This window comes from Acanthaster planci, linkage group LG07, assembly GCF_054643075.1.
Source record: "Acanthaster planci isolate LZ-2023a linkage group LG07, COTS_SCS, whole genome shotgun sequence".
NCBI lineage: Eukaryota > Metazoa > Echinodermata > Asteroidea > Valvatida > Acanthasteridae > Acanthaster > Acanthaster planci.
The window spans coordinates 1,560,206-1,572,257 of NC_141783.1; the positions used below are offsets into that span (position 1 = coordinate 1,560,206).

General features: G+C 42.1%; 1 protein-coding gene across 2 annotated transcripts in view; it reads left to right on the forward strand.

Annotated features, from left to right (window-relative positions):
* pdpk1 (3-phosphoinositide dependent protein kinase 1) overlaps window positions 1–12,052 on the forward strand; it is a 44,800-nt gene that overhangs the window by 4,097 nt on the left and 28,651 nt on the right. The window contains exon 1 of one of the 2 annotated variants that reach the window (XM_022235757.2): window positions 9,019–9,460. The exons of the other annotated variant lie outside the window; for it this stretch is intronic. Coding sequence (XP_022091449.1) covers window positions 9,224–9,460 — 237 coding nt within the window. The 5' untranslated portion in view covers window positions 9,019–9,223. Of the gene's footprint in view, window positions 1–9,018; window positions 9,461–12,052 lie in introns of those variants that run through there. 2 annotated transcript variants of the gene reach the window in all.

Below are 12,052 nucleotides of genomic sequence, written 5' to 3' on the forward strand. Positions count from 1 at the left end.
ATTGGTTATTTCTGGTATTATTACCTGACAGCGCGCTCTGCGATTATTAGTTCGCTTGCATCGCGTCTTCGCCATTTCAGAGTGCATTGACAGTGCACAGCTGATTTATCGCTGCGGCGCGTGCGCGCTATCAGAACTGCATGTAAACAGCGCGTACTTGCTTGCTTGGTCGCGCTAGCGCCCTCTTGCGGTGAGCGTGAGGCACTAATGTTCGCTAAGCGGCACGCTGTTTTGTTCCACCTTACGTGACTTATTAGTAAATGCTATGATGGAATGTTTTGTTCTTAATTCTCTGTAAAAACAAGCCCAACCTGTATAAATAGCCACGTTAGATTGTAGATAGAGAGTTCGTGTTCTGACCTTGGACCGTTCGGATCTGTGCCCGGAATTAAACCAGCTGTGAAGTATAGATCTGTGTGACTGCCCTTTAATTTGCCAGTTTCGACGGCGAACCCGCGACAATACAAATGTACATGTATACGTGTACAGAGATACATACATGTACAGTACATGTACAAATGTATTATGCAGTACTGTGCATTGCAGGGCTAGCATTTGCTGGTTGGATATGAAATGCCCAGAACCTCATCTCTGCCATGTTGCTATGGAAATATTTGAGGATTCATGTTGGCTTGAAAGGTTCGATATGTATGTGAAAGTGTAGGTACACGATGTGACCATACAAGAATGTTCAGTGTACACGTACATCAGTGGTGTTGGGTTGTTTACCGACTGTACTGTGCATGTACATCTGCAATACACATTACCTGGGGCTGTACGGGCTCGGTGCATTGGATGATTTTGTTTTGTCTGTTAATCGCCACCTGTTGATGAGTACCACTTTTTAAATGGAAATTTGCTTCCACGGTCTCAGTGTCAATGGTGCATGTGAAAGGGTGACCGTTGTTTATGTGTATACACATACAATGTACCGTAGAATATCTGTATCATTTGTACCATGTTTGCACATGTATTTGTTATGTACGTGTACATGTGCATGAAGCTTAACTGCCTTTTTTTTTTAGTGTGCTGGTTTTTGTATGCCGACTTCTTGTTTATTCTTTGTCTGGCATTCTTTAGACATGAAGTATATTCCCAGTGCCTCCTGGGAACTGGTGGTGCTGGCAGAAAGGTCAGGTCAGCCAGGCCTGTTGATGAGACAGGGAGCCCTCGTTTGGTGCTACTAAGCCAGTGAATATAAACACAATGTTTATGTGGACAGTATGTAGAGGTACATGTACATGGATGTTTATATACAGGAATCGGTTACTGCACATTGTGGGAACAGTGAATTGGCAGAACTACATGTAACTTATAGGGGTACATTATGTTTTAAAACTTGCATGGATGTGTCTTTAATGCCTTTGGTAGCAATTTTCACAGTTCAGCAGGTTGGATACGTTTTTGTGTACAAATATGTGTACATGAACGTGCAATGTACTGGCACAGCTCAAAATAACAGATTTATTATGAAATTGCTCAGTTATGCACAAAATCCTTACAGTGGCAAAACTGTGAACCCTGAGCTGGACCAAGAGAGAGGTCGCACACCTCCGACCAACGGAGGTTCCAATGGTAGGCACTGCACTTCGTTCGCTGGTTCAGAAAACGACTGCGGTATGAAAAGCGCGTTACGGGCAGGTCGCTACCAACAAAGCGAACACTTCGGACCAACATGGCTCTTTTCAACCGATGATGTTTGGGGGTGGTTCTACTCAAGGGGGATTAAGGGGCAGATACCCATGCCTCTGGTGCTTCCCTGCCCCCTCCCAGGCTAAAGCTTGGAATGAGCAAAAACAAGAATTGCAGTTTATTTGCTTTCCTATCAAAAATACTTGTTCACCTCCCCTTCTTCCTTCTCCCCCCCCTCCCCCGGTGCCCTCTTGAAGTTTCACGTCTGTTACGGCGCACCCCTATGGGCATCTAAAAAGGCAGTTGGGAAAGGACGTGTAAACTTACACTTTACATTAGAGAGGTTTAGTTGCATGTTCTACGTAAACGCGAAAAAAGTGTGGACTCCTGCTGACATCTTTGCTTCGTGCGTATCGTCTCTCACATAGGGGTAGTTTGCAGGGACGTCCAATATGTGAAACATGGGAAATTCATGTTGGATCAAACGTGAGAAACTGCAACTTTTTCGGAAGGTTTAAAATTGTGTGCACATTGAACATTCACTGATATGAAATGGACATCTTTAGAAAGTGCAAAAGGCTATGCAATTGGGATTTTTTCATGCTTGGTTTATGATGACCGATTACACTTCTTTTGAGAGATTTACCAGATGTGTTCTTTTATTCGAGCGTTCATCGGAAGATGTACATTTTGTGCGGAACGCGCATCTGAACATTCAAACAGGCATTTGACGTTCGTGTTCACATTTGCTTAATACCGGTACGTGCATCTAAACCTCCCTGCAGTATAAATGAACATCAAACAGAGCGGGGACATTCTGCTAGTACATACAGTATTCACACATTTGCTGGACTTGACCAAAAACGATTTAAGTGCCATTTCATGTGATGTGTGCACCTGTGGATAAAAAAAGACTGGCTTTTTCTAGTAATTTCCAAATATGGCTAAATGTCCATTTGTACAATATAGGCCTATGTAGGATATTTTTTTCCTGCAACCTCCAATGACTCAGAGGACCCTCAGGGAGGGGTCTGCGTACGATGTATTTGCTGCAACGTACATGGACAATGGTCTAATTCCAGTTCTGCACGCGGTCTGTCCCCACAGACAGACATCAGAGGTTCAGGGAGCGGCCGTCAGCCACCTCCAATGAGAGCCGCTCAGTTACCCCGTCAGTTCCTGGTTTCCAGCTTGCAAATCATAAACATCGTCCAAAGCCTCAGCTTAATATTCGTACTACGCACCAGCATACAAGTTTTTTTCGGACCACCTGTTGAGGATTATACATGTGGCTAATACAGTACCCGGTAGTTCGTGAAATTTAGACAGCACCGACAACCAACTGCTAGAACCCAGAGTACATTGCACATGTTTACATGGAAATTATGTATCATGTTTATATGCATAAACATGTTAGCTGAGCAGCTGATGGCAATGTTGTTGGTCAGCTTGTTGCAAGTACATGTACATGTACACGTTTACATGTATCAAGTAACTGCCATTTTCATAACTACCCCTCCCAATATGTACATACATGTACATGTATAGTACCAACATGTGTTTTTGTCAAATGGTGATGGATAAGTTGACTTAAGAGGAAAAGATTTCAAGGTCAAGAAGTATTTTTTTGATCTGCCATATGCACTTACAGTTTTTGCAGTGTCTGCGTGCTTCCTGTATTAGATGAAGGGAATAAATACATGTATGTGCTTGGCAGGTCTTAAACATGTGTTTAACCACTTGCTGCCGGGGACCCAGTTTAGGGTTGGTTTTTTTTTTAAACCTAATGCCGGGCTGCCCAAAACCGGACGAAAGAGTTGGGCCTTGTAACAAAAGACCGGACTTGGAACAAAAGACCCAGCTGCTGGGAGTTGCCACGCTTTTTTCAGTTGTCAATAGCGGAGGAAATCTGTCATATCATACCACTGTTTGTAGCATTCAGCACAAGCAGATTACAACCGGGGACAAAAGCACTTCAGTGATGAGCAATACAATACCGCTGCACGCTAATCTGGCCCCTATTGAAAAGACGCCAGCAGCACACTGTGCCGGTTCCGGGAACAAAAGAAAATTATGTAACACCGCACAATCTGGGCTCATTTTACAAGGTGGCAGGTCTGGCTGAAATACTCGGGCGTCAATAGATGTCTGTCAGGTTAGAGTAGCCACCAGACAGTCATTGGTGTGGGTGTAAATGTCTAGTAAATGAAGTTATGAATTTTTAACAGAATTTTGAAAACTGAAAATTAGAAAAATCACCCGGCCCAGCAGAATCAAATGGGCCCGGCATGAAGTGGTTAAGACCAGCTGAGGAGAATGGATGCGACTAATGCCCAAGCTGCAGGCGAGGGCATTAGCAGCGTTCAGTCACCTGAGCCGATCTTAAACGTTAGTTTAAGACCAACCAAGCACATTCAGTCTGGAGCATTACCGTATTTGGACGGCCTATACCATCACAAATCTCGCACAATCTGACCAATCATGAGGCTTGTTCTAGCAGCCTAGAATGGATTGTGTGGGTGTTTCAATGTCGGGGGGGGGGCTTTTCTTGAACGTTGTAGCATATGGAACAAAAACACTAACGAAAAATTTCACTTGCAAAAATTTGATTGGCTGTGCAAAGAGCCTGACAACAAACATAAGTTAGAAGTTCTAAAACCCATTTGTACCGACAGGATTTACAAGTCGTCTTTGCCAACTGGAGTATTTAAAGTTGAATTTGGACAAAAATGTGGGGAGAGGTCACTATGCCCATATATGGTAATACTCTAGACTGATATTTATTCCCATTCATTGATACCTTTTAGTCAGAGAGTCAAAAGAAGTCATTATGATGGATTTCCAGCAATTTTGTTCAAGAATTTTACTTTCAGTTTCCCGAACACCCCCATCCATTTTATGGAATATTCCTTTTCCAAATTGTCCACTTGGCGCACGCTTGGCGGGGCCGCACGCACAAAGACTCTTGACCAATCAGAATCGATTAAACTGTCTTGTATCCAGCTGCCAGCGCTTGATTTACGCAGCGGGCATTATCACTTCTCAGCGGGCGTTATCAAATGTTAATACACGGTCAAACTGCACGTTGTTGAAAAGGGAGACCGTCTGAGGTATTTATAAATTTAACCCGAATACCTGAATTATTTGAGTCAATCTCATTCAGTTGGCTTACAGTATCTTTACATGCTATTGTAACGGCCTGTACCATTAAATACCAGGTATTTTTAAATTATAGTGTAACTATATTAATACATTTATTAAATTTTGTAAATGCTGTCGAAAATAATTGGTGCGTTAATGCTACGGATATCGTGGATTAGGTGAGCAGTCTGTATAGATGTTTATTCCATTGGGGATCGTATTTGGAAATGTCCAGGCTCAGTTTCAAGTGGTATTGTTTGTTGGGATAAAATTGGAGGGTTGAGGTGCGCACCACAGCATCAAAATAACGCTCTTAGGTTCCATCCCCTCTGTCCATCACCTGAATGGGTCCCTCTTCTAAAAGTGGTTGGAGGGGGGATATTGTATGACGTTTTCCTGCAGCACAACTGCAAGTGAGAAGTTTCCGAACGTTGTTGTGTGTGTGCGTGCTGGCAAATGTGAAATTACATCTGCCGCTTCGGGGATAGTGTTGCAGCGAATCTTGTTGACGTCCGCCCCTGGAATGGCTTACCCAGCCCCTTGTGCCACAGCCCGGGTTACGTTGTTTGGTTTTGCTTTGTTCTGCTGGCCATGCAGGGTTTCATCATCGAGATTGTTTTTCCTGGCTTGTCAGGGGAATTATTGCGTCATTCACATCGCCCGAGGCAGGTTGTTTACCTGGTCATTAGACCTGGTCATTTCAGTCTGATAGAAATTGGCCAGCTGCACAATTGTTGCTCTCAGATGGGTTTGAAATTTGGTATTTATGAATGCGCCATTGGAAATGACCCGCTTTGTCTTCACAGGAACCACAGTGCGTAAAACATGCACAGGTACATGTACATATTTCATTTGTTCTTGCATGACCAGTTTACATGTGTCCCTGTCACATCTGTCGTATGATTTTTATAAGTTCAGGACACATTTTCTAATTTCCAAGAGTGATACATTAATTAATTAATGCCTTTTACCTGCCAAACAAATAGTAACACTTTTGAAATCAATTCTATTTCCATGTCAAATAACCAAGGTCAGATGTAACAGGGACACGAAAATGTCACACTTCTGGACCCCTAATTTCTGAAATTACCCATGTACATGTACATGTAGGCCCAATTTGGATTGATAGCCACCACTTGAGTGATACAATGTATTCACATCAGTACATACATGTACATGTACATGTATGTAGATTTTGTAGATCAGTACATGCACATACATGTACATGTACATGTACAGTAGGCCAACGTGATACCGTACATTAAAAAAAAACAACCCAGTAATACATGTACATGTAATGAATAATAATGTCCTGTGCATAGGGTACCAGTTTTCCCACAGTTTTCCCACAGTTTTCCCACATGGCACTTACATGCATGCACATGTACACATTTGTTAAGGAATTACAGTTGAACCTCGCTAATAAGAGGTCTTTCGGACTCGGCAAATAACCTCGTTATAACAGGAATCTTGTATTATCAGAAATGAAACCATTGAAAAACAAAGGATTGGGACCTCAAAATGTTCTTGTTATAAGCAGAATCTTGTATTAACAATGCTTGTATTAATGAAGTTTGACCGTGTACCCAGTACATGTACATGGATGTGCACTGCACTGTACATGTTTGTACTAGTCATGGTTCCAAGACATTGCGTTTTATTTGGTTCACAAACCTACATGTACCACCCTGAGAGGGCGTTTCATGCCCAGTGGTACTGCTCACACATACATATACATGTACACCAACTGGCTCTGTGTGTAGAGAGTGTTCCCTTTGGTGAGTCATTGTATAGTGCAATGACCGGCGCGCACCCACTGCTGAAACATCGCCCCACTGAGGACTTATCAGTATCTTACACCCAAGACTGTACATGTACATGGTATGACTGTGTGTGTGAAAGTTTGTGGTTGCAACTCGATCTTGTTTGGTTGTGAATTTTCTGGGCACTGCTTGAGTGAGGCTGACTCATTGTCCCACTGAAGCTCAGTTGAGGGAAAAAACAAAGCTATTCCATTCGGCGGTACTCGGAGAGGATGTGATACTGTAGCGTTACTCAGCGGCACATGTGCTGCCTCGCATGTGTTAACATCATCGGTGTGTTCATGTATTGTTCTGTAATTTAATGGGAAACCTGAAAATACATGTAAAGAGAGGGACTGTACTCAATAAATGCTCTCTGAGTGGTATGCTGTTGCTTGAAGTACATGTACATGTAACCAGAGCTCATCTGTCCGTTGGCCAACAGAATAGAGGGCTTTTTTGCATTCCTTTGTTAATTTGAACAACCAATTTACTGCACCTGATGACGTAATCATATCATCTTGACCATTTGAGTCCAAGGTTTCAACCCAATCAGGTACATGTGTGCGCTTCAGGAAATAACATGCTTTAAAGAGTGCATGTGTAATGTAATGTGACTCCTCATCTATGACCGTCATCACATCAAGTAAATTTTCGTCAAGAACACTTCCTTGTCTTGTTATCTGCAAAGTTTCAAATTGACGGAATGTGTACACTACTTTTGGTGATACAGGGCTTGAAACAATGGACCCTTAATGTCACATGACTTGTCTTCCCATGACATCATCACCACGTGAGTTCAATAATCTTCCGTATCACTACACTTTCTAGTTATCTTCAAATAAATGCCCTGACTATCTACCTACATGTACCTTGTTATAGGTTAAATGGCGTATACGGCAGTCTGGTGCCCTTAATGCCATTACCTAATACGGGAAAGCATAATACGTTAGAGAAGCAAATTAAACTCAGACAGTGGTAACAAGGATGCGTGAGAGCTTGCAGACAACAAAAAGGCAAAAAGACGAGACGACTAGCGACAGAAAAGACAGTAAAAGTGGTCTCGGTCAAGCATGGAGGCAGTAGTGGGAGAAGCGCCAATGATCCCCCAGACATGCAGTGTTGCTGGTGCCCTGCAAGGTCGGACCGTGTTTAAGGGCCCGGGCCCGCCGGGTTCTTTGCAGGTCCGGGATACCTTCATTTGTTTTTAAAGGGTCTGTGAAGTGTGCATGTACAAGTACATGCATGTACCGTAATTCTATATGAAATCCTTGAATATACACAACTGTGTTCCATTCATCCCTATTTTCAATTATCGTTTTGCCATTTGAAGGAGAACTTTCAAGCATTTTTGTTTTATGCTGATTGTATAGATTGGTGTATTCATGAGCAAAAGTATGATGTCATTCCAGGAAGAAATTGCAGTCATTCCAGCACCAAAAGTTTGTTTGCTGCCTTAAATTTTCTTGTCATTGGTGTTTTGTTCTTGAAGTGTGGGATGGTAGGCCAGTAAAACAAAGTGAAATGATTTTCAAAAATATTTTCGGTGTAGCAAATTTTGGGTTCAGGAAACTCCTTGTAATGAACGGTGTCCTGTTGCATTAGCATCTCGGTAGAGAGCCCTCATGCATCAGGAAAAGCCTGGAAATTTTGATATGCATGTGCATATAGCCAACAAGAAATGTCGCTCATTCATGTATGAGTAATTTCTTATAATAGAATAATTTCTTATAATAGAAATCAGAAGGAAGAGTACATTGTAAGTTGCGCAAAATATGGATCCAGACCTCCTCTGAGACCTCTTAATCTGTCAAATGCCATTATTAGTACAAAATATTGATAGCATGCATATTATTGTACACATGTACACACATGTACACACATGTACATGTACTTTACCTATACAGGTTTGTACATGTACAGCTACTGTCCTTGTTCTTGAACCTTAAAAGTAAAAAGCACAAAAGAATTTACCTGGAAAATATTGAACCCGAGCTCAATGTCCATATTTTTCCATGTGATACCCATTATCTCAGCATGTGCCGTACATAACATGTTTTGATTACGGGGCGGCGTGTATTGAGGAGAAATTTCATCATATTTCTTAACCTCACTGGCAAAATAACAGTGCTGTTATGAAAACAGTCACCTGCGCTCCATTATGCAGTAATAGGGACACCTAGGCCCCCCAAGCCTGATGGTGCAGGACCCAGATGTACTCGCACAACATGTACTCGTACACCTCCTGGTTGGTACGTGTACAATGTACAGTATGCCTCTGCATTTTTTTCTCCCAATCGACATTCGATAATCACAGAAACAAAACTGTTGTGAAACAGCCACCCACATGAGAAATCCCAGCACTGAGGTACATCCTTCCCCCCTTCCGGAATAATGGATCTTCCCAATGAGATTGCAGCTCGATTTTGTTGTAAACAAGCCCGCCTCGGCTCACATTCGTAGTGCATGTGGAGCTGACTCAACACTGTATATCATTCGCCGATCAGCTGGAGCCTATTGGAGGTCTGGAACAGAAGGGTGACTGAATTTTTTCTTTTTTTTTTTTCGTCTGGAGGGTGGTACCTATCAAGGGAAAATTGGGAACCCAGTTACAATATTTTTTTCTCTGGGCTGTGATTCATGACTCCATGAGCTCCGTTGACAGCCTGCAAAGAGCCGTTGAGCCTGCCGGCGCCCCGCAAAGCCCCAGCGCCCAGCTGGTCTGCACTGGCTCCCCCAGCTGTTTGTGTGGTCACTCAGAGCTTGCAGCCGTAAACAACGGACTTTGTAGCAGCGCCAACAGCAAGAAGAGTCGACTTGCCGTGTTGAGGTTTGCCAGGATGTTGGCTGTGGCTCTAAGGAGGTGGACCAGTAAAACAAAGAAGGTACTAGATGCATCATGGTGCTTTGTCAGCTGGGTTGTTTGTCTTAACAAATTTACAGACTCCTCGAGTATTTTCCACAGGAGAATTTGCAGCTGTATGAGATTTTCTTCCATGTTTGTCAAGGAAATGAATGAGATTTACATGTACTTTCACAGGCAAGAATTTACAATGGAAATGCCATTTTGTATTTGTTTTTGCAAATGTTGCTATGTAAATTTTTCTTTGTTGGGCATTTGTGCATGTATACAGGGAGATTTTTTTGTTTATTTTTCATTTGGTGCCTGTATGCACATGAACAAGATGCTTCAGAAGAACACACATGTACAGTATGTGAATTCATTAATTGCAGTACTTCACTGTAAACCGTTAGATTCAAAATATGGCCAAAAGTATCTGCGTATACAGTGTCATTGTTTAAATACTGAAGTTCTTTTGTTCTGAATAGCAACGTCCTTACCAGGGTTTCCCCCGGGGTACAAATGTGTGTGAGGTGGTCAGATGAATGTTGCCCAAATTCTAGTGCCTAAAACAAAAGCGAGAGCTTTCAAAAAGGCCTAAAATAAATTGTATATATGTAGTGTAATAGGACATTTATTCCAAATTTCCCCTCTGAAATAAATCGGTCTTTTATTTTGTCTCCCTCTTTTCCCACTCTGAACAATTTCAAATTGATCGGTTTCAAACTATCCAAGTTATTTTGCTTTTTCTTCACATCTTTGTCTATTTTAAGTGCGAGGTGGCTAAGCCCAACTGAAAAGCTTGAGGTGGTCACTTAAATCAGTGAGGTGGGCCCCTCACCCTTTAATAGGCAGGGGAAACCCTGGTTCTTACAAATAGTGTTACCCAACAAAATTTCAATGCCATTTGGAGTTTTGTTTATGACGATAAACATCTGTTGGTCGTTGTTTTTTTCAGAAGTCATTAAAAAAAATGCTTTGGGCTGTCCGATCCTATAAAATGCTGTTTGTTTTGTTTGCTCGGTTGTCTAATTTTCTGCAGATGCTGACCTTGTCTAAATTTGACCGTTCACTGGTACAGTGTAGCAAGTGTGCATGTCTGTGGAGGAAAGAGCTGTACACTTGAATACTCACAAGTGTACTGTACATGTATGCCCTTGGGAAGTCGGGTTGGCAAGGTACCGGTAGTTCTTTCCTCGCCTTCCACCTCTGTGGTCCCGGGTTGGATTCCCGGCCCAGTCCATAAGTGGATTGGGTTTTCAGTCCCTACCTGACTCCATGGGTTTTACACAGTCTGTTCCTCTGGGGTTTTCCTCCCACCTCTAAAAATTGTAACTGCTTCTTACTGTCTCCCCTTTACTGATGTTGGTGAATGTGGGTGGTTTGGCGGCTGCCCGAGGCGCCCTTGTATGCCATCGGCTCAACCATATTTAAATGTATTCATTATTCCACACTTAATGTCTTCATTGTACAGTGCATTTGAACATACTATACGAAATTTGTGCTTTATAAATGAATAAATTGTTATTAATATTGTTAACAGTTCACTTGTTGTACAGTGTTCAGGCAGTGAATCTTAGTCTTGACTGATATCCTGATGGTTTGTAAAATGCTCAAGTTTTTTTTCATTGCAGCCTGATAGGTGCACTGTTCTTGCGCCAACTGTGCGTGCTCAGAGCACGGCACTGGTGCTAAACACATTGGTGCTGTACCCACATACGGCTGGAACTCAACTTTCAAGAGATTTTCTCAGTGTGTGTCTTTAATCCGGGGGAACCTGATGTTTACGCCAAACATTTCGACAGTTGAGTGATCTGGATGTTATTGGAATTACGTGAAATTCTCAGAGGGCATGATTCAATCATTGTAGTTCCGTTTACCACTCTGCCTACCGTGTACACAGGTAGGAGTTGGTATATGACACGCTATTTCAAAACAAGCTACACTCAGGAACTAATGCTGTAAATTGAGCACTACATGTAGCTGTCTGCAAGTTGCCGGGATTGTTAACTTGACTTGTTTTTCTCCTCAGCTCAGTGAAATAGAACACATTGTCGCTATTATTATGCAGGCAAACACACATGGCTAATTGCTGTAAATGTACATGACGGACAATTTGTGTGTAGAAATTGGATGTACATGTAGCTGGTATTTACATAAACATGTTGTCAGCTACTACACCACATTGATGACAAACATGTCCTGTGATTAGCCTTGACAGCTCTCATGTTGTCCTTCACCTGTCTGAGGACTGGGGTCTGTTGTACACTTACCGGGTATTTTTATGCCACAGGGCTCAGGCCAACATGTTTTATTTGTAGGATTACAAACCGCCGAATATTGCAATTTTAGAAAAACAAAGGACAAAATTGACATTAATTTTCCCGCCCTTTTTTTAAGTGTTTTGAAAAAAAAATGGACTGAATTATTTTTTTCTCCTCTGACCCTGGACAAGTTAATTGTTGGGGAAGAATGGAACTTTAGAGTTTTATTTTATTTTATTTTCAGTCCCCTTACCTTCGTGTTCGTAATCCAATGAATAAAAATCTGGGCTTACCAACCTGTGTGCACTTTTAAGTACATGTAGCTACATGTACATGTGTCAATGTAACTGGGCATCATCATTTTCCTGTGT